At 33.7% G+C, this 27,571-nt stretch overlaps 2 protein-coding genes across 2 annotated transcripts in view; one reads left to right on the plus strand and one right to left on the minus strand.

Moving 5' to 3' along the window:
* Positions 1-27,571, plus strand: part of LOC142344898 (inositol monophosphatase 1-like) — a 599,876-nt gene that overhangs the window by 277,390 nt on the left and 294,915 nt on the right. The gene's annotated exons all lie outside the window — the stretch shown is intronic.
* LOC142344241 (uncharacterized) overlaps positions 6,973-27,571 on the minus strand; it is a 47,649-nt gene continuing 27,050 nt past the window's right edge. Inside the window, exons 6-7 of the mRNA XM_075395798.1 lie at positions 10,614-10,776; positions 6,973-7,557 (exon numbers count right to left, since the gene is read on the minus strand). Of these exons, the coding sequence (XP_075251913.1) occupies positions 7,311-7,557; positions 10,614-10,776 (410 nt within the window). The 3' untranslated portion in view covers positions 6,973-7,310. The remainder of the gene's footprint in view (positions 7,558-10,613; positions 10,777-27,571) is intronic.

Raw genomic sequence — 27,571 nt, forward strand, 5'->3', positions numbered from 1 at the left:
AGGCGCTCATCTTCCTGGTACGGTGAGCTCAATTCACGGGCAACCTAGTAAGTTTTTGATATTTCTGATACTTTATACCCTAGTCCGAAATACAGTTTTAATCACTTTGATATGTACCAGTAAGTTCTGCAGTTAATCGCGTTTTACCAAAACTTAAGTTAAGAGAATATAATGGCGATCAACTCAATTGGTCAGAATGGTGTTGCATGTTTTTGTCCACAGTCAATCGCAGTAGCATATCAGAGGACGAAAAAATGAGGCACCTAAAAACGCTGTTAATTGGGTCGGCAATAAGAGCGCTTGCAGTATGGGTTCTTTGGGCGTTAAGTACGATGCGGCTTGGAAAACAATTGAGCGCAAATACGCTCAGCCGCACTTGAATATATAATCGCAACTGACTAAAATTGAAAATCATCCACAATTACGGCCGTACAATAGTGCGAGTTTTGTTATTTTCGTTGACACAGTGGGAAACTTTGCAAACGTTCTGCACCAATCAATTACAGCAAGGATTTGTTTTCATCAAGTAATCAAGATATGATAGTTATTAAACTACTGGCAGACATAAAACGCAGATGGTTTTCACACATTGAAAATGCGTTGTTTAAGTTGAAGCTGCCAAATTTGATTGAGTTGAACGTATTGTTACAAGAGGAATTTTTGGTTTGAACGCGAATAAAAACTGCAACAACAAAAAGCAATTCCCAGAGAATTCGTAAAAACGAAAACAAAATAGCCTCAGATCAAGTAAAGATCAACAAAAATTCCTCTTTTACTGACGATAGAGAGATAAGGTTTCAGAGATGCCTCCTGATGACTGGGATCATCAGCTATGGAAATGTGATAAATTCAATAACTCTCCATAACAATGACCTGTTTCAACCTCTGGACCGGAAACCATCACGCCAGAGATTGCAAATCGCAGCTTAAATGGGGAATAGACGGCTGTGAAAGAAATTACAATCGCTTGTTACACAACAGACAGATTGTGACACTCGAGCTAATCCAGTCCCCAGATCAAACAAGTGAAACCAAAGTGGCCAATGAAACAGCTTTGTCAGTCAAAGGCCCCCTCCACTGTTGCGCATCTACGCTGTAAACGGAATTTTTTGAAGCTAAATTGTTTGCGACACCGCCTCCTCTCAATCCTACATCAGCAAAGTTTTGAGAAAATCTTCAGGCCTTGAAGGAAGAAAAACTTCGACGTCAATGACTGGGATTCACGGAGCGAACTCAATCAAATGTTTGAAAGCACAGGTCAAGATTGGGCCGGCCTACGAAATCAGCGACACGGTAAAAATAATAGCCAGTAGTTAGATCTCCTTGCTTCAAAAAGTTAAAGTTGAACGTCTGGATGTTTGGTATCTGCCTTTTCATCCAGTTGTAAACCCCAGTAAATCAGAGAAAGTACAAGAGTTTGCAAAGCTGCAAAAAAATTCGAGGATACTGCCCGCTCTTTTGCAAAATCTAATGTTCTTCAGATTTTGAGAAGATTGTTTCGAACTAATTGAAGATATTTCAGATTTATTTTTTGCAAAATGAAGTGCCTGCACAGCAAAGAGGCTACCTCAGGTTTTTGTGGACAGATGAAGACCGTACACTGATGCCGTATTAGTATAACCGGCACATTACTGCAGCTATGTCATCTCCAACATGTGCAAATTATGCCAGCAGCAGTGTGCAAAATTTTCTGGAACGGAAAATCCTATTGCATCGCAATTAGAAATGGATAACTTTTACGTGGACATCATGCTTGTCCCGCTTCACACAACTGAAAAAGCACCTGAAATAATCAATGAAAAAAATCATTGCGAATGGAGGCTTTACTTTACAAAATGGTTTTCCAAATTTGAAGAAATGTTTGAGAACATTGCAAATAGACCAATAAAACTTGAAGATAGCCTTGTCTTGGGACTTGAATGGATAGCAGGCGATAATCTGCTCACTGTTCGGAAAGACCAAGAGTTCCTCCAGAAAACGAACTGGACGCAAGGTTCAGACAGTTTTGTGCAAAAGTTCAATCCTTTGGGATTCATGGCACCATTTGTCATACGAGAAAGGATGTTAATGAAATGAATCTGGCAGACACAAGGTCAAAAGTCGGACTCATTGAAACCTGTAGCCATAAACACCAAGTTTAACAAGTGGGTGCAAGAATGGAGTACTTCGGAACAATTATCCGTTCCAATGTGGTACAATCAGGCATCTTGCCGCAGAGTTGAGCTACACGTTTTTGGAGACGCGTCGGAGTATGCCTTTTGTGCAGTAAGTTATGATGTAATGACTAAACGAAACGGCGATACACTAATAAAGTTCATTGTCGGAAAAAGGTGGCTCCAATGAGGCACCATGCTATACCAAATTTAGAGCTAATAGCATCGGTTACAGCAAAGAGAATTAAAGATCTATTTTGGAAATAGCTTGGAATTTTGCTTGCGCCAATCTATTTTTGGAGCGATTCATTTACTCTTTTAATACGGTTGCGTAGTAGTGACAAAAAACAACTTTTTTTGTTGCTAACAGGGTAGCAGAAAATCTAAACAGTTCAACAGTTGAACAGTGGAGACATATAGTTGAAGCTGACAACTAAGCAGATCTGGGAAAGAGGGGTCTCTTCATAAACAAAGTGATGCAAAGTGTCGGGACAAACGGACCCGATTGGTTGAGGAGCGAAATTAAAGAAACAGAAGGTCCGGAGCAAAAGCAAATATGGATCAATAGAAAAGAAGTTTTTTTCCAGTGATTTGAACAAAAAGTCTGCTCTAATTGACTGGAAACGATCCAGTAACTTCTGAAGACTGAGAAATGTAATCGCCAGAATATTGAAAATGAAAAAATGGGAACAAAGAAAAAACTCCTGATTTGCTTGACTCAGCACAGAATTGACTATGTGAGTTAGTTCAGGGAGAAAAATAAACAAAGTAAATAGCCTAATTGAAAAAGAAACGATTTTTTGAAAGCAACAGTAAAATTGAATCTCTGAATCCGTTTCTGAGCCAAAATCTAATAAGAGCAAAAAACCGATTGAGAAAACAAACTCAGTTTCGGGAAAGAACAAACTGTTAACTTAGCACATTCTCATCTAGCAGCTGAATGATATATCGAGTTTCAGTATGAGAACAACCATCACAAAATAATTGAACATATTGGAGCTGATATTTAAAAACGGTTTGGATAACTGTTCTAATAAACGCACTGAGGTCAGTTAAATACCACAATATCTACACTGAAAATTAAAGCGAAACAAAACATCAAAGCCCATGATGTCAGATTTACGAATAGTCCGCATAGAACATAATGTAACACCACTTACAAACACCGGAGTAGACTACTTTGGTTTGTCTGCTTTTGCATTTTATCGAAGAACAGTGAAAGAATGGATATGTTTTTTTACGTGTCTTAGTGTCAGAGCTGTGCATAGCGAGATTGTTAAATCACTGACTACAATCACTTGCTTAGACTCAGTTCATTGGTCCATAGCGCAAAGAGGAAAACCGAAAACAGTAATTTCCGACAAGGAACCAATTTTATAGACGCAGCGAACGAACTGAGAGCGGCCTTCGAAGAAATGAACCATTTTGAATGCAGCGTTATTTAGCACAAAACAGAATACAATAAACATTCAATCCCCTTGCAGCTCCATACACTAGTTGCGCATGTTAATCATTACTGAAATCGAGCAACAGAGTGATTTTCAATATTTTGGGGAAAAAAAATTCAGAGGAAAATCTGTCAACAGTAATTTGCTTAGAGAAAAGACTGATCAATAGACGACACCTGGCAGCAATTAGTAGTGATATGAAAATTTGGATACAATAACACCGAATCATTTCCTCGTTGGAGGAGCAAACGTGTCTTGACCCATTTCTCTAGTTAGCGATAGCAAAACGTCATATCGAAAAATGTTCCGACACATCAACGAGCAACTGAAAGACCAATGATGAGCGGGTATTTATCATCACTCCAATTCAGGTCAAGCTGGATAACTCAATCTGGCGCGGACATCAAAGTGGGAGACTTAGTCTGGATAGTTGAGGAGAAAGAGAAGTACTTCAACTACCCGTATGCCAAAATTCAGAAGCTTCATGAAGGAGATAAAAAAAACAGCTAGAATTGCAACAATCAAAACTTTCAAAGGAACTTATTAACGACCTTTAGTTATTCTTGTTTCATGATGAAAGTTTTTTGCCATAAACAAAATGGGGCCGGCTATGATGCGGTCTGAAAATTAAACTTCATTACCTCAAAAACTACATGTTCAATTTAATTCGTTCTTTTTTCATATGCTATATTGTAGACTAATGTTAGTGACGGTCCAATTTGCTCACATTTGTATTTTTAGTATGGCAGCTATTTACACTTGAAATTTTCCCCGTGTATTAAGATTGCTCAAAGAACCTAAAAGGTAGCCCTCCTTCACCGCTTTTGTGCAAGAGCCATCTTCTTCGCTCACAATGTCTATCATACATATTTCTATCGATTCAATAAGTTAAGATTCAATATGTTTTTTAGTTTCTGAGTAATTTTCGAAAAATCGTTCATTTTAGTTCCAGTCGCCTTTGTTGGACATAGCTAAAAATGTGAAAATTTGTTATTTAATTCATATTAACTTAACTGTATTTATTCATTGATTTGTACTATAAAACTCAGTCATCACAGTGCTATTTGATCTTTTTCAATCATATGAGAACCTTTTGTCTCACACTTTTGTCATATTTTTGCGATTATTCAATTTATTCAAGTAAAAATGTTTCCTGTACGAAAGGTTGTATTTGATTAAGAAAACAAAAATGCAGTTTACTTAGAAGAAGATTCCGTTGATTTTTACCAAAAAAGCTGTGAAATTCATATAACGTTTATAAATATGATTTGGTTCTGCTTTCGTTGCTATTTAGTGACCATATATCCATTTAAGTATTGTTGTATTTTATGCTTTAAAACTTGTATTGGACAATTAGACAAGAAACTAATCGTCTCACAATAAAGGTTTTTCTATTCTTTCCAATTTGAGAGAGAAATTTAGACGGTGGACAGGTCGTCTTTAAATGTTAGCGGAATATTATTCTAATAACCTAGGAAAAACCAAAACAAACGCAAACTACAAAACATTTGAATCTTCCCAATATCAAAAATTTAGAGCATGCGTACAAAATTAAAGCAGAACCGAAAAATGGAATCATTCAAATCATAATGCTATAACATAAATTTCCTATATATAAATTTTCAATATTTCAAAAATTATAAAGCATACATACAGAGCCATCTCGGAAACCAGAACTTTCGATGTTGTTTTTTTTTGAGAGATTGAAAATTTTGCAAGATTTTTCTAGAGCCACACAAATGAAATGGAGTCAGAAAAGTTGATTAAAGGAGCGCTTAATAAAGATTATATTTAAGATACTGATGTGAGTTGAGTGTTAAGGTACTAAAAGTCAAAATTCTGTAACTGCAGACTACAATTGTGCATCTAACAATATATCTGACAAAAGAATCGGGCAAAAATTACAAAAAATATGTCAATTTTTTCAAGAATTACAAAACTTTCTCATAAACAGAAACAAGTGTTTCATTGTTTTATTGTTTTAAGACTGAAGAAGTCAACGGAACTTAAAAATTCTTTGAAAGTGACTCACGAGGAAAGTCAGTGACTCATTTGAAAGTCCCCACATATCGAAATTTTGTATCTTTTCGGCTATAGCCCCTCCAAGAAATTACAGTCGCCTTCACTATCGTATAAACACATCACTGGGGCGGGGTATTACACGTCTACTAAAAGGGAGGAGTGACAATGGAGATACAAAATTTTGTCATTCCTAGTTTTTTTTGCTCTTTCTCTCTAAAAACAAGTAAAATGAAAAAATGAAAAGCATTAAATCCTCTTTTTTCCCCTGGCTGTGTACAGATTTGACTAGCTAGAATAGTAAGTTAACTTTTATCACACCGACTAAAAAATTAGGAATCTATCTTGTTTCGATCATCAGTGTTCTTTATGGCCCCCACCGAGGGTGAAACTTAGATGCACATTTTTTAAAATCAAAATTCAAGTCGTACAAAAAGAGACAGTACAATCAATTTCTTTGCGTGTAAAACTAAACAGCGTGCCAATAAAATCCAAATAGTGGGTTGGAAGATTGTCAAAGACCATAAAAAGACCAAGATGTAATAAATATGTATATTTCAATTAGTACAATAACTTTAATTAACATTTATGATAGATAATTGATTACAAGAGCAACATCATTCATTATCAATCAGTATTTACAATATTGGGTCAACTTTGTAGTTACATAACTTTTTCAAAAAGGATGTTAATTTTGCAAGATACTGCAAGAAAATCTTGCAATATCAACTTCCGAACCCGACATTCTGTTTCAACGCTGATTGCTAAATTCTCCAAACGACATTTGCGTTGATTTAATTTTATTAGTTGTGTGACACTTTCCTGTGTTAATTTTACTCAAAATAGCCCGGTATACATTGGCAAATAAAGGGAGGTTCTCGCCATCTGATCGTTAAGAAACTGCAGTGGGATATTCGTCAGGTATAGTAATAAGAAAAATAGCAGCTGAGAACAGGCCGCAGTAGCCTAATGCTGTTCCGCTGCGATTACGCAGGAACCAAAATTATCATTATTATTATTATTATTATTATTATTATTATTATTATTATTATTATTATTATTATTATTATTATTATTATTATTATTATTATTATTATTATTATTATTATTATTATTATTATTATTATTATTATTATTATTATTATTATTATTATTATTATTATTATTATTATTATTATTATTATTATTATTATTATTATTATTATTATTATTATTATTATTATTATTATTATTATTATTATTATTATTATTATTATTATTATTATTATTATTATTATTATTATTATTATTATTATTATTATTATTATTATTATTATTACTATTAAATAAAAAAAAGTTAATATGACGTTCTTTGTGGGTTCGTGATTTGGTGAAAATGTGGATATATATTTGATCAATTGTGTGAATGTGATAGCAGTCACTTAGTTCGCTCGGATCATTTGACGACTTCTACTCTCTTTTGTCGTCAATTTGGAAGGTAGGATCTATTAGGTAAAACTCCCACCCACGTTCCCTTTGTACGCCCGTTTTAAATTATGTTTTGTCTTATGTAATAATATGAGTTGAAGAAACGCGAGCAAGTGTGGGATCGTAGATTTAAAAAATTATCAGTAAGAAAGAGGTGGATCTGGAGAGGGGGGGGGGGGGGGTGGTGGTGGTGTTAGTGACGGGGTTAGGTTAGATCCGATCGCTAGTCATCCTGATCCAGATTCTCAACAACCATCCCAACTCTGTCACTCTGGTTGGGAAGGATGGGAACCGGAAGAGAGGGGTGGATGGGCAATTCCCAACTGCGCTGTCGACTTCCGAGGTCATCGTCCGGAGTGTTCCCTCTTCCGCTTCCACTTCCACTCCCAGTTCCACTTAAGCTCACGGTTCCACTTTTGCTTCCGCCAGACTTTTTTGAATAGGCACCCTCAGAGCGCTTAGCTGCTCGCCTGTCATGAAAGTTGTATTGATTTTTTTCAATACTAGTATTTGATTCAAAACAATTGAATTCTCAATAAATAATTAGGAAACTGGCACTTCAAAATTAACCTTAGAAGGTGAACGCCAATGTGACGTGTACTGAATTTTTATGTGATTCACAAGAATGAGCCATTGGTTGTATTAACTGGTTATAATTACCCCCAACAATTGCATTTTTTTTGCATTGAAAGAAATTTCATTTCGAGACGAAACAGTAAATATAAATTCCATGTTAATGTTTACTGTTTTGTAGCGGAATAAAATCTCTTTAACAGTGCAATCTTTGAAACAAAAATTTCAAAAAATGAGGTAGTTAAAACATGGTAAAGAACCATACGTATTGAAAGTTTTGTATAAAAATTTGAGGAGTTTGGTTTTAAGTGAAGATGTATCAGTGAAGCAGTTTTCGTTTCCTATTATCTAAGTTGACAAAAAATGTGCTTCGTAGTTTTACTTTCTCATTGAAAATTCGTGTTAAGAACATAGATTTTGTTTGACAATGGTCCCTAGGTAAATAGCTGTTTTTTAAGCTAATGCATGTGTCCACAAATCATGGAACAAAATCGAAACACCATTTGTTTTAATTTTTGATTAAATTTGTTTTACTATTTGAAACTTTGAAGTGACTTAAATATTAAAGATGTCTTTGTCATCTATTCCAACAAGTAAACCTCAAAGTATAAAAAATGCAGTCTTTTGTGTTGAACTATGGACTATTTTATGAAAAAAAAATTATGAAAAATATTTTGTTTTATTTTTTCCTGTAAAAACAGCTGGAGCACATCGGTTTTGCTTTTAGATTCCGGAAAACAAAAATACATTATGAGCGGCTACATAGTCCAAAATTTTGAGTAAAATCACTGACTATTGTAGCCACATTTCACTTTTTCTATTTTAATAGATTGTACCTCTGAAACGTACATAAAAACCTCGAGGATGAAAGGACACTGTCCAAAATGGAAATTTCAGTCAGTGTTTTCCACTTTTAAACTCACAGTTGGAAAATGATTCTACTTTCTACCGCAAACTATGTTTGTTGAAATCCCGTTCCACAAAATTGCCGTAATCAGATTTCACTTAACTTGGTAGCGCATGTTGCGTTTTCGAGGACTGGAAGCAAAGATCACTTTTAAATGCAGCCAATTTTTTTATATGAAATGGCTCAAAATATTACTAGAGTTCGCAAAGTTGCGCTAAATATGGTTGACTAATCAGGGAAACGAAAAATGTCAAATCTTTAGACAAAAAAAATTGAGACCTTTTTTCTGTAAATCATGATAAATATATAATATGGATTAATACTTAGGGATTTTTCTTTAATTAATGAGGAGGATTCATTATTGTTCTTTCTTTTGTTGTATGGGAAACTAATCGATCCCTAAATTGTGGGAAATTTATGTATTTAGATGAAATCTTGAATTCTTCTTGTATTATTGCATTATTGGTACTTAAATATGTGTACTGCAAGGCGAAATCCATTATTATATGCTTTGATTGCAAAAAACACTCTCAGACAGAATTTGCTGGGCTTATCCTAATTGTTCTAGTTCTCGTAAGCTCAAAACAGCTTAAAATTTCGGGAAATGCCTTTGCCCACGAAAGTAACCACTAAAAACATTTCTTTGAAATAATTTCCATTTTAGTCTATGTGATTGACGTGTGGAAGCTACTTTTACGTAAGTTAAGCGTTTTCCACATTGGACGCCAAAAGACGAGAGGAAGTTCCGACCACACTAGTTGTAACTAGTTGCATTTTTTGGTAGGGGTAGACGTTCATAATATAAAAACCTTGAATGCATTACAAGGAATTTTTGAGTAATAGTATCAAAATATCCTTCCGGGAAGCTGTGCAATTGCAAATTCTGGGCGATGGCTCCAGCTTTTTCACACGATTACCAAGATCTTACGTCTTTTACATAATGTTTTATTGGAGTTTACTCTGCTGCCAGTAATTTCAAATAATGAGTTGTTGCAAAAATATGTCCCAATTACAATACATCGTTCTTAACGGTGTCCCCCCTTTTTCACCCATTTTAATTTCACTCTGAATTAAACTGGCCGTATAATTGGTACAAGTAATCTTCAAAATAAGCGATTCTTAACCTTTTGGTAAAAATTTCAGGGATTACTACTCAATATTTTACATTTGTATGGTTTTGAGATTCCTTTGGGGTTGAAGATTGTGAGGGAAAAATGATATCTGAAAAGATATGATGTTATAATAAGGGACATAAGATGAACCGGGTTAAAAATAAGTACAATTATGCCTATCGAACGTTAAGTACTTACTATAAAACCGACGTAGGGAAAAATTATTCTTAATTCGGTATTAACATTCAGATTGAATACCCGCAAGTCATTCATCATTGCTTTTTTATAAAATCTTACAAGATTGTTGCGTAAGCTTGGAAGTTAAAGTATTGATGTTATGAGAAACCTAACATGTACTCTGGTCTTGTAATATGTTGTAAGATTTGTAATATTTTGTAAGATTTTACAAGAATCTTACAAGATATACCTCGATATTGGGATCTTTTCCGTTTGTGCCCCCCCAGCTTAGTGGGCGCATATTATTTTCACCCCCCAGACGCTCGTGCCATATTTTTACATAATAATTTACTATATAATAACACGTGCTCTGTAACTGGGGGGCGCATAAGGTACTGGGGGGGGGGCACAAACTGAAAAGATCCGATATTGTAAGAATTTGTGATATTGAATCTTAATTTAGATAAGATATATTATAACATGAAAATTGTAGGTAAGAATTTTGTAAGATATTATAAGATGTGTTATGTTGAATACCTGAGGCTTGCAGGTACCACAGAGACAAATTTGTGATTTTACAAAATAAAGAGCTCGCTTGGCGGGGAATAATTTGAACCAATTAAAATATATTAAGCATTTTTCCAATTTTTAATACTTGGTTCAAGCATAGGCGTAATTTTGATTGGTAGATCATAATTAATCCCAGTTCCATTTAATCACTAATTATTATAACTATCAGTTTTTGAAATTTTTGAACCTTTTTGTGAGTGTCGTGTTGGAAGAACTCTGGGATTGGCTCTGGTAGAAGTTCGCGAAAGAACCTCCCCTGTCCAGCTGCTGTCCTTTTCCAGTGCCATTGGAACTGGGTCTGCTGCTTCCTATTCCCAGGTCCATTCCTCCAATAATAGAGTCACTTGCCTCTGAAACAATCATTTAAACTCGACACAATGTTTAGGCACGGATACGTAGTGCTTGAGGTAAGCCAAGCTGGTGTCTTTGCTCAAATTTAACCATGATTAATCTCACTCTGGCAATGAAAAACCATGATCAGACGTGATCACGATCACGCAGAACCATGATCACAAATCAGCCATGAGTAGTATACATATCTGCCATGTTACTGGAGGGGGGGGGGGTCCGGACCCCCCCCCCCCCCCTACAAGAACTCTCACCACCGAAAAAATGATTTTCTCTTAGTGAGAGCAAGTTTTTTGGTTAAATTTCGCCAGCCTGAGAGAAGTTCTTGGGTTAAGTTGACTGGCGAAACTTAACCAAAAAACTTGCTTTCACTAAGAGAAAATCAGTTTTTCGGTGGTGAGAGTTCTTGTAGGGGGGGTGTCCGGACCCCCCGCCCTCCAGTAACATGGCAAATACCGGCTGCTCCAATGTGTATTTCAGAAGAAAGAATGCGTAGTACGGAGTGCTTAGACTATGGTTATAGCCTGTTGTAGTAACTTTAATTTTTTTATCTCTGAGACCATGAGAGGCATACTTGAAAAACTTTAAATTTTTAAATTTTTTTTCGAAAAATTTTCAAAGTTTTTCAAAGTCCTAAAATGGTCTGAAATGGATTTTGCGCTATGAAAGAGCACTCAAAAGTGATTTTTTGTTGACTTCACTTTTTTTCACCTAAGTAGTATAGGGGTCGAAGCATAAAAATTTCGAATTTTTGAAGAAAAATTTTCGAAATTTTTCAGAGTCCTAAAATGGTCTGAAATGGATTTTCCGCTATGAAAGAGCACTCAAAAGTGATTTTTTATTGACTTCACTTTTTTCACCTAAGTAGTATACGGCCGAAACATATAAAAATTTCGAAGTTTTTGAAAATAAATTTCAAAATTTTTCAAAGTCCTAAAATGATCTGAAATGGATTTTGCGCTATGAAAGAGCACTCAAAACTGATTTTTTTTGTTGACTTCATTTGTTCAACCAAGTAGGACCGGAAAAATTCAGTTTCTGAAGTTGTCTGAAATAAGTCAAAGAGTAGTCAGAAGCAGTTTTTGTTAACAATACTTGCAAATGTTCAGTATGATGTGGAAAGGTTGGCTTTGTTTTTTTATATACGTATGTAATTATGTTTATTTCTATCAAAACAAGTACATGTATTTGCTTGCATGTGTTCAAAATTGTAATTTTTATGTCAGAATGAACAATTGAAAGAAAGGAAAGAATGAAAGTTTTATGTATATAATTATGCGTATTCTTGAATATACTGGAAGTATATATGGAAGTGTATTTTGGTTTATAAGTAAATATAACTGTGCTTAAGTTTAGTAATATGTTTGTATGATTATGAGCTGAAATGTATGTTTGTGGGTAGAAATTGTAAATGCGTGTAATTGTCAAGACGTTTTTGTTTTTACGTATGTATGTTTTTCTATATCTATACAGTGGAATGTATGTATTTTTGTCTGATTGCGTTTATGTATTTATGTATTTATATGCTTGCAATCATACGAGAGCGAGAGAGGGGGAGATAAGTCTCTGGAGGGCAATTTAATTGCCTTGAGGAATGTTGTTATTTGTCTCCACGATCCAATAATATTATATCTTGTAAACAGATTTTAACCTTCAGCGCTGATAAACTCTGTCCTCTAAACATTGGCAAGCAAAATATCACAACCGAAGACGACAACAATTTTTTTGATTTTCTGAGCATGCTTTGTTGAAAATCTGAATTTTCTACACCTAGCTAGCTACCATATTAAAAACACTCAAGATTTTTTACAGAAAAGAAATTGAATTCATGCTCTTTTTCTTTGAATCCTTGGCAAGAAAATGATAAAATGTTGCAACACAGAAGACAAAAACAACTTTTTGATCTTCTGAGCATGTTTTTTTGAAAACATATTTCCATACACTTATTCAGCTACCCTTCTAGGATTGAGCAAGATTATTTACAGGAAAAATGTATTTGAGATAAATTGTTGAGAGATAAACAAAAAATTGAGCTAAGTAAAAAGAATCAATTCTGTAAAAAACCGAAAAAATTGGTAGAAAAAATATGATACTCAGGAGCAGCTGAACTTTTTAGTTAAATGATAAGAATTCATCAAGAGCTTGAATCAGACAAAAAGTGTAATGATGTACAAGAAGAGTAGTTTCCACTGGAACTGTAAAAATAGCTAAATTTTCAAAAGTTGATCAGCCACTTGATCAATTAAGCAAGAAGAAACACAACCTCTGTATCTGCGGGGTTTGCTAGTAACAGCTTCAGTCAGTAGTGTATAAGTCTTGTTTGCGTATTGGGAATAACACTAATAGATAATTCATGCTGTGACTGAAATCTTAAACAAAAGCGAATCGATTCTTCAGTAAATGGTTCCAACATACTGAATATACATATACTCAACTATTAATCAGTGGAAGTAATTTACCAGAGCACCTCAAGCCAACAAAAATCGAATGAGTTCATTATTGTTCTTTCTTGAATCAAATTTCCTGTGCATTCTTTAACCCTGTGTTAATATTTTGGATTACTTATTGTTCTGTCGACGTTTCAGAATAACATAACGGTAACGATATTTGATAGAGCATCGGAAAGAGTAACATGCAAAGGAATTTGAAATTGAAAGCAGCAGAGTCTATATAACATATTATTGGGTTATGAAGCCTGACAAAAATCTCGGAATTGAACACAACACTACTGCTACCTACTACTGCTACCGCCTACTGCTACTATCTACAACTACTATCTTCAATTAGTACCTACTACTACTACTACTACTGCTACCTTCTAGTACTACCTACAACTACAACTAGATACTATTACTAACTACTACAACTACTTATTGGTTCTAATTTACACTAGTACCTACTACTACTTCCTTTTACTACCTTCAATTTCTACCTATTGTTTACTAACTATCTACAAGAATGTGTTTCTGTTTTTCTAAAAAATGAAAACATTTATTATCTCTAGAGACTCGTTAAGCATAAACAACAGAAGCTTTTATCTATCTCAAATTAATTTGTCCTGACTGACAAAGACCGATAGAATAAACCCCGCCAATATTTTCAAAATATCATTAAGTGTTTGAAGTTTTTTCAAAGATATAAAAAACTTTGTCGTATACATTAACTCAGTAATTTTCAACTTATTGCTAATTTGCTAATTAACAATTAAAAAATCCATGGTATGATATATCAGGTTGATATTTAACTAATTAAACCAAGGTAGGGTTTTACTGTTTCGCGAACCAGTCTGATTTTGAGCTTCAAATAAGTTTTATTGCTATGTTCTTTTTTTGAAGTGCAAATTTTGTATTCTTTTTCCCTTGTGAGGGATCAGTCACAAACTTAAGTCTTTTTGTTCAAATGCTGTTTATTTGTTCATTCAATGTATGATATCTGATTCCATTTGCAATTAATTGATAGATATGAAACGCAAACTTTTTCAAAATTTCGAATATGAAGGATTGTATAGCGTAAACATTGACTGGTTCACAATGGTGTTGCACTATGTCTGTTTATAATATCAGCTTTATAGAAACAAGCTTCCTTCAAAATTGCCTAGTGTGTACCTTAGTGGAAACAAACATCTTACAACGTACCTACATTATCCAAAAACTTAGGTTTTACTCTATATAGTTGTTTTCGTATGTTTATTCAGAGTCACCTGTTGTTTCAGTTGTCAGGTAATACAAAACTTTTTCTGAATCTTTACGTTTCAAAACTTGTAAAAACTGAAAACTGCTGGGATAGCTTGCAGAAGGACATGTGTTAGTTTAGTTTCATATTAACCTTAGCTTCGGCTCAGGATGTGTTCACAGCTAAGACTGTAATTGTGAACTTTTTATTCATTTAAAGTTTAGCTCTACATGATTTTGCAATTTTTTATTCATTAACTTCTTTCTAGTTTTATTGAATTTCATTTGGTCATTGTTTATCTGATAAAAATTAAAGTTAAATCAACTCCATGAAACGTTTCTCAACAAAATAATTTGGGTGTTTAGGTGAACACATTTTGTTTGTTTTGAACGTCTGCTTACACTCAATGGGCACCAAATGGTTCCAGAGAAGTACTTTTTGTGGAATTTGAAACAAAATTCTTCTTTATTAGTGTTCAAAACTCAACAACCGGAGACGGTATGGCTTTGGATAAGCAAGTATAATAAAATTGTGAAACATGGCCGATCACTTTAACTAAAAGTTGAACCATTGAGTTCGAGTTCGTGTTTGTGATCTAAAATACTATTCAAGGATAACTGACTTTTTTAAATAAAAAAGACTTGTTTTTTAGTATTCAAAACTCAACAAACGGAGACGGTATGCATTTCGATAAGCAAGTGAAATAAAATGGTGATGCTTGGTCAATCGTTTTACATAAAAATTGAAGTTTTGAGTTTCTGTCTGAATTTGTGATCTAAAAACACTATTCAAGGATCATTGACTTTGAAAAAAGAGTACTTTTAGTACTAAAAACACAATAATTGGTGACCGTGTAACTTGGAATTACTAAATATAATGAAAAGTGATAACTTGGCCTATCGCTCTATTTGAAAGTCAAAGTTTGAGTTTGAGTTTGAGTTTGTGATCTAAAAATAGTATTCAAGGGATAATTACGTCATAATAGTTGAGTTGTGTTATAAAGTTGAGAAAGCAAAACAATTGAAACACGTTCTCACATTCTATTTAAACTACAGCTATATATGTGTCAAAAAGTGAAGGAGGCCTTCTGCTTTTACTAAGCTTTTTGATATAGTTTACTTTATTATATAGACTCTGTTCACATAGTATGTTATGTAATCTTTACTGCACGAGTTCTACAAGCCATCCTGAAGACTATAATATTGCATTTTTGTGTAGAAAAGAACAGAAAAAACTCATGATTTTCCGAAATCAGCAATGTTGACATATTTTACCGGACAATCTTGAAAAGGGGCGGTCAGTGCAACTTCTTAAATTATTAATTTTTTCTGAAGAATGTTCGGCTAATGAACTCTGAATATTGCAAAATAACTAATATGGAGATATTTTAAGTCATGACCACATTAGGTAACAGTTAACACAACTAACTTTGATTTTTTCCTAACATAAACACAGACAGTAGAAATCAGATTAGGCGCTTTGATGCCATCGGCAAACTGACAAGTACATTTCTACAATTTTTTGGTCAATTTGGAAAAGGTTCCAGTGTTAAAACCCTGCTATCCATAGTACATTAAGCTCAAAGTTTAAAGTTTTCAAAGTTTTTGGAAATTAGTGTTTTACTTTTCTATGTGTTAATAAGTAATCTTGGCTTTGTGTACATCGTTTTGATGGTATCTTACCGAAAGGGTTTCTATGTTTTCAAACGTTTGTTTGTTATGGATGCTATGAAGAGTCGATTTGAGCTCTTTCAATGGAGTCAAAGACAAAAAACCAGCAAAAAACAAATCCTGATTATAGAGGCAATTAGGCTAATTTGATTTTCAGGTTTTTTAATGCAGTATTTTAACTTTCTCTGAGCTTAAACAATGTGAGAAATATGTAAAAATGTCTCTTAGAAAAAAGTTCCAGATGGAATTTTACTACTATGTGGTATATAGTTCCAGATGGCATTTTACTACTATCTATAACAACAAATGGTCGAATCATTATGTACAAGAAAAACTTTTTTTTAACGAGTAATCATATAGCAAAACCTTAACCTTCAAGAAAGCTTTACTGATCTGCAACTAACGCTAAGAATCAGCGGCCTCACGGGAAGTATGTAAAAACTTTTTTCGTGGCGCTCAAAATGGAAACCCCTAACGGAACTGCAAATTTACCAAAGGTAAAGAAAAGAAACGTTTTCCACGTTAAATTTGTTTTTTATTTGAAAGACCTAAAGTAAAACAACGCCTAGCTGACATAAAAAAGATTTAGACTATGCAAAACAAAGTTTTATAATACTTCCCTGTCAAACAAATAGTAATGAACAAGCTGAATTTTCATTACTACTTTAACGAATTTGTAATTTTAGAACCTCAATGGTTTGCTTGGAGGAAACTCATAAGAGAACGGACAAGTATTCACTTCTTGCGCCTATTGGAAATATCGTTCTGATACGTTAAATGCTTGCTATTCTTGATACCATAGCTTTATGGATTAACGAAGTTTTGTGTCCTCGTTATTGAATACTTAGCTTTTAGAAATTTTATGAATTACTTAAATAACATACTGAAATACTTCATATTGACACATAGCTTCAAAAGGTACTGAGTGAATTCTGTGCAAACTAAATGTTCCATGACATACACAAGTTGTTTGTACGTCTATGGATCAGATTGAGCCTTTGAGCAAAACATGTTTGTTATAAACTGACAGAAAACGTGAGCAGAGGTTTTCCTATCGTTCTTCTATATAAACCACGTCAATACTAAGCAAAATCAATACTATTGTACAAATAACTTGATATTAAACCTACGACTTAGAACCAGTTACTATAAAACCTAGAAGCAATTGTAACCATAAAAGACAAACAATAAGGTCAATAGGTGAATTTAAATGAATTTGATTTTTCCTGTTTATTCAATTGCTTTATTTAAGTTAACGTTATACTGGAGCACACTGTGGGGTCGAAATGTATTCCGTAATAAACATTTGCAAGCCTATGTACTCACTAAATTTTTATCGCAACGTTTGCTGCAACACAGTAGAATACATGTATATACGCCTTCTTGATCACAGACAAAAGAATACATAAGCAAACTAATAAAAGTGCCTTTAGCCGAAAATATTATGCAATAATTTTGCAGAGCAGACTGAACTTCTCTCACGAACAAATCAATTCTTCTGCTTTATGCCTAGCAGTCAGATCAAAACCTTGAAATGTCAATGTCCGGGGTACTTAGGAGAAACTTCAATTCATTTTACGAATCAAAACCTATAAGAAAGAGTCTAACAGGTTTAACAACTGAGGCCTCCTCGAAATGTTATAGGTAATCATTGGAAACTATTTGGCTAATTGGGCTAATAGAACGAATGCTAACATCCCAGCCAACAGTTTGAATTTACTTTTATCTGAATGACTTGTTTCTCAAAATAACATTTTAGCGTTTTCATTCTTGACTGATATTCCATTCAGTTAGTGTATGCCAAAACCCAAACTCAACTGCCGGTTTATAACTTATAATGTATCATATCCTAACGCAATTTGAAGGCTCATTTCAGCGCACAATTGTCTATCAAACTCGATATGAAAACAATATTGCCTTTATACAACAAAGGAAGGACAGTTCAATTTCAAGCTGGACTACCTTCGATCATTGCCTCATACCCAAAAAATTTATTGACTTTGTTGCTACATTACCTAATATAACCGAAGAAGAAGACTTTATCAACAACTCAACCCCCTCGGAAAATGAAGTAACTTCTCAGCATACACCCAATCCTTTGACTTCTGACATAGGATCACTTCCCATGGACGTCAAGAGGATTTTGCGCAGTTACGGTTTCGAAAGTATGCCCCTCTTCAGGAGCCATGAAGAATACTTCGCTGCCTTAGAAGATTTGGAAAATCTGTGGAAAAAGCTCTAATCATGCAGAAATGAAATCAAACTAACCACTATTCACGATAAAATTGATCATACTACATCATCCACATCTGATGATAACAGAAAGACTGTGATATCTTCCATATTAGAGCGATTTCCTAGCCTTCTTAAAGAAAACTCAAAAATTGAAGAAAACTTCCAGAAATTTAGCACTGAGCCATCGTCTAACAGTGCTCTACAAAAGAGGAGCCATCGTGTAGTTCGGGGATGTGTACTTCATAGTGGAAATTTTCCAAAAAGAAGGAGATTCGATGAAAATGTTAGGTGTTCATGTGACAATAACAACTAGAACTGAAAAGTTCTTGTTGATTAAAGCTTATGAACTAGACCTTGGTTTTCAGTATTGAATTGTTTCCATTTATAACCTGCTATTTTGAAATGCGGTGCATTATTAAACTTCATTGTGTATGCTTATCATCCAAAATTTAGTAGTTGCAAAACCACTCCTTTAAAATACAGTTCGTTGATTCAACATTATCCACATCAGAGAAACAGGAAACGGTGTTCAGCCTGTTCATTGGAGTAGAAAGTCAGAAATTTGTAGTAGAGTAGGATCACCAAACCGTAAATTGTTGTTCTGAAAATGTTGAAACGGATACGCGCAAGAGATTCGACATTATAAACCGCCGCATTTTGTTTTGATTTATGGAGAGCCGAAATCAAAAAGTTGCTGTTAATTACCCTAATTTGTTAGTTGATTACTAAAAAAAGTACCTGAGTGGGTTAATTGGTCTCATGTTCGGTTATGATAGTTTCATATCAAGTCCCAAGAGCCGCTGAGGCATGGCCGTGGTCCGCGATGGTTTCAAGATAATAAATTTTTAATTCGCTTTCAGTGTCTATACTAGGAGATACTAAATATTCTTTTCTCAAATACTCGGTTATGATTGGTGAAAAATTTATTAGTCTCATTTGAGAAGCCAATTTAATTGGCCATAAATTTTATCTTAAATTATCAACTAATAATTTAAATAAAATGTCGGCTCTCCTTTAAATTGGCTCTTTTCACTTCAGCTCTCTTACAAGTCACCGGTTGAAACAAAAATTCAACTTGAACACTTGATTATTCATGAAGAAAAATACTTATATTGTGAGAAATTCAGTCTGCTCTGCAAAATTCTTGCATAATATTTTCGGCTAAAGGAACTTTTATTAGTTTGCTTAAGTATTCTTTTGTCTGTGATCAAGAAGGCGTATATACATGTATTCTACTGTGCTGCAGCAAACGTTGAGATAAAAATTTAGTGAGTACATAGTCTTGCAAATGTTTATTACGGAACACATTTCGACCCACAGTGTGCTCCAGTATAACGTTAACTTAAATAAAGCAATTGAACAAACAGGACAAATCAAATTCAGTTAAATTCACCTATTGACCTTATTGTTTGTCTTTTATGGTTACAATTGCTTCTAGGTTTTATAGTAACTGGTTCTAAGTCGTAGGTTTAATATCAAGTTATTTGTACAATAGTATTGATTTTGCTTAGTATTGACGTGGTTTATATAGAAGAACGATAGGAAAACCTCTGCTCACGTTTTCTGTCAGTTTATAACAAACATGTTTTGCTCAAAGGCTCAATCTGATCCATAGACGTACAAACAACTTGTGTATGTCATGGAACATTTAGTTTGCACAGAATTCACTCAGTACCTTTTGAAGCTATGTGTCAATATGAAGTATTTCAGTATGTTATTTAAGTAATTCATAAAATTAGGATTAACAGCAGGGTTTTAACACTGGAACCTTTTCCAAATTGACCAAAAAATTGTAGAAATGTACTTGTCAGTTTGACGATGGCATCAAAGCGCCTAATCTGATTTCTACTGTCTGTGTTTATGGTAGGAAAAAATCAAAGTTAGTTGTGTTAACTGTTACCTAATGTGGTCATGACTTAAAATATCTCCATATTAGTTATTTTGCAATATTTAAAATTCATTAGCCGAACATTCTTCAGAGAAAATTAATAATTTAAGAAGTTGCACTGACTGCCCCTTTTCAAGATTGTCTGGTAAAATATGTCAACATTGCTGATTTTGGAAAATCATGAATTTTTTCTGTTCTTTTCTACAGAAAAGTGCAATATTATAGTCTTCAGGAAGGCTTGTAGAACTCGTGCAGTAAAGATTACATAACAGACCATGTGAACAGAGTCTATATAATAAAGTAAACTATATCGAAAAGCTTAGTAAAAGCAGAAGGTCTCCTTCATTTTTTTGACACATATATAGCTGTAGTTTAAATACAATGTGAGAACGTGTTTCAATTGTTTTGCGTTCTCAACTTTATACACAACTCAACTATTATGACGTAATTATCCCTTGAATACTATTTTTAGATCACAAACTCAAACTCAAACTTTGACTTTTAAATAGAGCGAAAGGCCAAGTTATCACTTTTCATTATATTTAGTAATTCCAAGTTACACGGTCACCAATTATTGTGTTTTTAGTACTAAAAGTACTCTTTTTTCAAAGTCAATTATCCTTGAATAGTGTTTTTAGATCACAAATTCAGACACAAACTCAAAACTTCAATTTTCATGTAAAACGATTGACCAAGCATCACCATTTTATTTTACTTGCTTATCGAAATGCATACCGTCTCCGTTTGTTGAGTTTTGAATACTAAAAAACAAGTCTTTTTTTATTTAAAAAAGTCAGTTACCCTTGAATAGTATTTTAGATCACAAACACGAACTCGAACTCAATGGTTCAAATTTTAGGTAAAGTGATCGGCCATGTTTCACAATTTTAATATACTTGCTTATCAAAAGCCATACCGTCTCCGGTTGTTGAGTTTTGAACACTAATAAAGAAGAATTTTGTTTCAAATTCCACAAAAAGTACTTCTCTGGAATCATTTGGTGCCCATTGAGTGTAAGCAGACGTTCAAAACAAACAAAATGTGTTCACCTAAACACCTAAATTTAAGGTTTTTGTTTCAGCTCTCAAATCCAACAAGACTGTTTCACTTAATTTTGTTGAGAAACGTTTCATGAGGTTGATTTAACTTTAATTTTCATCAGATAAACAATGACCAAATGAAATTCAATAAAACTAGAAAGAAGTTAATGTAACAAAAATTGCAAAATCATGTAGCGCTAAACTTTTAATGAATAAAAAGTTCACAATTACAGTCTTAGCTGTGAACACATCCTGAGCCGAAGCTCAGGTTAATATGAGACTCAACTAACACATGTCCTTCTGGCAAGCTATCCCAGCAGTTTTCAGTCTTTACAAGTTTTGAAACGTAAAGATTCAGAAAAAGTTGTGTATTACCTGACAACTGAAACAACAGGTGACTCTGAATAAACATACGAAAACAACTATATAGAGTAAAACCTAAGTTTTTTGGTTAATGTAGGTACCTTGTAAAATGTTTGTTTCCACTAAGGTACACAATAGGCAATTTTTAAGGAAGCTTGTTTCTATAAAGCTAATATTATAGATAGACATAGTGCAACGCCATTGTGAACCAGTCAATGTTTACGCTATACAATCCTTCAAATTCGAAATTCTGAAAAAGTTTGCGTTTCATATCTATCAATTAATTGCAAATGGAATCAGATATCATACATTGAATGAACTAAAAAACAGCGTTTGAACAAAAAGACTTAAGTTTGTGACTGATCCCTCATAAGGGAAAAAGTATACAAAATTTGCACTTCAAAAAAAGAACATAGCAATAAAACTTATTTGAAGCTCAAAATCAGACTGGTTCGCGAAGCAGTAAAACCCTACCTTGATTTAATTAGTTAAAAATCAACCTGATATATCATACCATGGATTTTTTAATTGTTAATTAACAAATTAACATTAAGTTGAAAATTACTTGAGTTAATGTATACGACAAAGTTTTTTATATCTTTGAAAAAACTTCAAACACTTAATGATATTTTGAAAATATTGGCGGGGTTTATTCTATCGGTCTGTGTCAGTCAGGACAAATTAATTTGAGATAGATAAAAGCTTCTGTTGTTTATGCTTAACGAGTCTCTAGAGATAAGAAATTTTTTCATTTTTTAGAAAAACAGAAACACATTCTTGTAGATAGTTAGTAAACAATAGGTAAAAATTGAAGGTATTAAAAGGAAGTAGTAGTAGGTACTAGTGTAACTTAGACCCAATAAGTAGTTGTAGTAGTTAGTAATAGTATCTAGTTGTAGTTGTAGGTAGTACTAGTAGGTAGCAGTAGAAGTAGTAGTAGGTACTAATTGTAGATAGTACTAGTAGGCAGTAGCAGTAGTAGGTAGCAGTAGTGTTGTGTTCAATTCCGAGATGTTTGTCAGGCTTCATAACCCAATGATATGTTATATAGACTCTGCTGCTTTCAATTTCAAATTCCTTTGCATGTTACTCTTTCCGATGCTCTATCAAATATCCTTACGGTTATGTTATTCTGAAACGTCAACAGAACAATAAGTAATCCAAAATATTAACACAGGGTTAAAGAATGCACAGGAAATTTGATTCAAGAAAGAACAATAACGAACTCATTCAATTTTTTTTGGCTTGAGGTGCTCTGGTAAATTACTTCCACTGATTAATAGTTGAGTATATGTATATTCAGTATGTTGGAACCATTTACTGAAGAATCGATTCGCTTTTGTTTAAGATTTCAGTCACAGCATGAATTATCCATTAGTGTTATTCCCAATACGCAAACAAGACCTATACACTACTGACTGAAACTGTTACTAGCAACCCCCGCAGATACAGAGGTTGTGTTTCTTCTTGCTTAATTGATCAAGTGGCTGATCAACTTTTGAAAATTTAGCTTTCTTTACAGTTCCAGTGGAAACTACTCTTCTTGTACATCATTACACTTTTTGTCTGATTCAAGCTCTTGATGAATTCTTATCATTTAACTAAAAAGTTCAGCTGCTCCTGAGTATCATATTTTTTCTACCAATTTTTTCGGTTTTTTACAGAATTGATTCTTTTTACTTAGCTCAATTTTTTGTTTATCTCTCAACAATTTATCTCAAATACATTTTTCCTGTAAATAATCTTGCTCAATCCTAGAAGGGTAGCTGAATAAGTGTATGGAAATATGTTTTCAAAAAAACATGCTCAGAAGATCAAAAAGTTGTTTTTGTCTTCTGTGTTGCAACATTTTATCATTTTCTTGCCAAGGATTCAAAGAAAAAGAGCATGAATTCAATTTCTTTTCTGTAAAAAATCTTGAGTGTTTTTAATATGGTAGCTAGCTAGGTGTAGAAAATTCAGATTTTCAACAAAGCATGCTCAGAAAATCAAAAAAATTGTTGTCGTCTTCGGTTGTGATATTTTGCTTGCCAATGTTTAGAGGACAGAGTTTATCAGCGCTGAAGGTTAAAATCTGTTTACAAGATATAATATTATTGGATCGTGGAGACAAATAACAACATTCCTCAAGGCAATTAAATTGCCCTCCAGAGACTTATCTCCCCCTCTCTCGCTCTCGTATGATTGCAAGCATATAAATACATAAATACATAAACACAATCAGACAAAAATACATACATTCCACTGTATAGATATAGAAAAACATACATACGTAAAAACAAAAACGTCTTGACAATTACACGCATTTACAATTTCTACCCACAAACATACATTTCAGCTCATAATCATACAAACATATTACTAAACTTAAGCACAGTTATATTTACTTATAAACCAAAATACACTTCCATATATACTTCCAGTATATTCAAGAATACGCATAATTATATACATAAAAATTTCATTCTTTCCTTTCTTTCAATTGTTCATTCTGACATAAAAATTACAATTTTGAACACATGCAGGCAAATACAGCAAATACACGTACTTGTTTTGATAGAAATAAACATAGTTACATACGTATATAAAAAAACAAAGCCAACCTTTCCACATCATACTGAACATTTGCAATTATTGTTAGCAAAAACTGCTTCTGACTACTCTTTGACTTATTTCAGACTACTTCAGAAACTGAGTTTTTCCGGTCCTACTTGGTTGAACAAATGAAGTCAACAAAAAAAATCAGTTTTGAGTGCTCTTTCATAACGCAAAATCCATTTCAGATCATTTTAGGACTTTTAAAATTTTTGAAAAATTTTTCTCAAAAAAAAAAAAAATTTTACATGTTTTGACCGCTATACTTCATAGGTGAAAAAAAATGAATTCAACAAAAAATCACTTTTGAGTGCTCTTTCATAGTGTAAAATCCTTTTCAGACCAATTTAGGACTTTGAAAAATTTTGAATTTTTTTTTCAACAATTCGAAATTTTTATATGTTTCGACTTCTATACTACTTAGGTGAAAAAAAGTGAAGTCAACAAAAAATCACTTTTGAGTGCTCTTTCATAGCGCAAAATCCATTTCAGACCATTTTAGGACTTTGAAAAACTTTGAAAATTTTTCGAAAAAAAATTTAAAAATTTAAAGTTTTTCAAGTATGCCTCTCATGGTCTCAGAGATAAAAAAATTAAAGTTACTACAACAGGCTATAACCATAGTCTAAGCACTCCGTACTACGCATTCTTTCTTCTGAAATACACATTGGAGCAGCCGGTATTTGCCATGTTACTGGAGGGCGGGGGGTCCGGACACCCCCCCTACAAGAACTCTCACCACCGAAAAACTGATTTTCTCTTAGTGAAAGCAAGTTTTTTGGTTAAGTTTCGCCAGTCAACTTAACCCAAGAACTTCTCTCAGGCTGGCGAAATTTAACCAAAAAACTTGCTCTCACTAAGAGAAAATCATTTTTTCGGTGGTGAGAGTTCTTGTAGGGGGGGGGGGGGGGTCCGGACCCCCCCCCCTCCAGTAACATGGCAGATATGTATACTACTGCCATGTCCAGTCAAATCCTCGTTCATAATCATTAGAATACCCAAATATAAATATACGTAGTGTTTGGGAAAAGACTTTCGTGGTGAAATGTTTTAGAGATTAAATGTAGTAAGGACGAAAAGATATAGGTGGCTGTAAGAACGAAATAATTTGCCTTCAAGTTAAAAATTTTGTTTTTAAAGCCAATTGAAAGTTAAGATAAAAGTAACCATTTTTAACTTTGCTAAGTTTTACGTCCTTGCCTATGTTTTGAATGAACACCAAGAAAGTTAGAAGTTTTCTTTGTTAATGTTTCAGGAAAAACAACTTACTTGAAGAACTCTATTGATGTTCAATACATAATGACCACAAAACTAATCTTCATTCTAAACCTAGTTTTGTCATGGTGCTATCTTATTGCATCGCCATCTTTTTTAATCACTATCATTATTACTATCAATCAGACCTGACATCCTCTGAACTCGAACTGATGGCCTCGATTGTACCAGGGCCATATATGATTCTCATGAAAAGCAAGGAAAATGGAAAATCACAACCGGGATTTGGAACTAAGATCTTATTGCATGTCATTTATGCAAAAAGTTTTTAGCTAATCTAAATTATTTCTGTTTTTCTTGCATCGACAAGTACTATAAATAGGAACTAAATTTTCGGTGCTAATTTAAAATTAAAATTCAACTCATTGAACTTTTGACCCGTGCATGAGACCACGACAGTCCTCTGATACCAGGTCTGACACGGAGGTCAAAATGTGGTAGGCTGGAGGGATAAAATGGCATACATTTAAAAGTCAGTATTAGCTTAAAGATAATTAAATTTTAAATTCCTTATGCAAAATTAAATACCAAAAGAGATCGGCCGGAGTTATAGTGTGATTGTTGTTTTAGTTGATAACTACTTTTTTTCTGGAGGAGCACTGATAAACCAGCATAAGATCAGCTTTTGTTAATTTAGTTTTTTTAAACCTAATCAAAAGTATTTTATTGGCCAACGCATTCAACAAAATGCTCAAAACCCAGACAAAACATTATGTTTCAATCCACTGAGGACGGGTTGTCTTTTTGTAAAATTGGCTATGTGGTCAATGATAGGATGGCAACGTCTAGCAATGGGAAAGGCAAATGTAAGATTGAATGAGCCAAATTTTGTTTTAAGAAATCATTTGGGGGAAGCAACGAACAATGTTCCATAAAAACCGACAAGAAACAAGTGTTTTAGTTCGTTTCATTCCTCTCAGGTCCAGACTTCAACTAATGAAAAGACCCTGCTGCACCAAAAAATGATATGAAAAGACCAATTTCACCCAAATTGACTACGATATCTCTCAGCTCAACTTGAGCGAAGAGCTGGTCTTTAGCTTAAGCAAAGTTGCAATGCTCGACTTTCGCTGGATGCAAATTAATCACGCTAGACCTTATCTCCCGCAAATAATCTGCTCGACGTTTGCTTGTCAAAAATAATGAATAAAAAAAACCGGGTTCAGACATTGTCAAACCACGAGTCGAAAAAAATCCTCTTCATTATTCCAATTTTTTTCACCAATTTCTTTTTCAATTATAATAGTATGTATTCTCTTTAATCTTTTGCTTCTCCGAAGAAGTATTACTCAATCATAAATCTGCACTGTTTTTCAAATGATGATAACTCGTGATTTTAAAACAAAAACAACTGAAAAATGCCACATTTTGTAGTCTCTAATGGGACGAAGACCTTTACAATTATGCTACTCTGTTTCTTTCAGTCAAGAAATGTAGCAAAACACACCAGTTTGATAAATGCTTTTCCTTTAGAATTGGCAAAAATCCCTAATCTTTTGTTAGTACTACATGTGTTTATTAAGTTGAAAATCTCTGGCGCAAAGCTGTTTAATATTAATCCGTTGTCGCTTTGGTATAAACACAAGCAGAAAATTATTTTAAAAAGTGCCGTGTTTACAAAAAGGCAGACTTTTGGAACGATTTTTGCGCGACAAATGATTACAATGCTCAACCGACAAATTTTCCTCGGCTGGGCTATTAAAATATTTTTCCTCGACCCATGAAAAGAGCAGGCTCTACCCAAAATTAGGATGAAAATGTTTTGCTTGAACCAAAATACCCATGACAAAACTTGCTCGATCCATGAAAAGACTTTTCCTAGCTTTTCGGTTGGAATCCCGACTGTTTGTTTTTTTAATAAAAAAGACCCTCCTCACTAGCATATTTGAGACTTTTCAAAAGTTGAGGCATATACATGGGCTGAATTCTTAAACTTATGCTTAACGTATGCACTTTCCCATTATTTTTTGACTCAAGAATTGGTCATACAAATTCATTAACACTCATTACTTTAATACGACTTGAAAATCATATTACTGATGCTATTGATACTCAAATT

Source organism: Convolutriloba macropyga, chromosome 8 (genome assembly GCF_964194025.1).
Source record: "Convolutriloba macropyga chromosome 8, txConMacr16.3, whole genome shotgun sequence".
Classification (NCBI taxonomy): Eukaryota; Metazoa; Xenacoelomorpha; order Acoela; family Convolutidae; genus Convolutriloba; species Convolutriloba macropyga.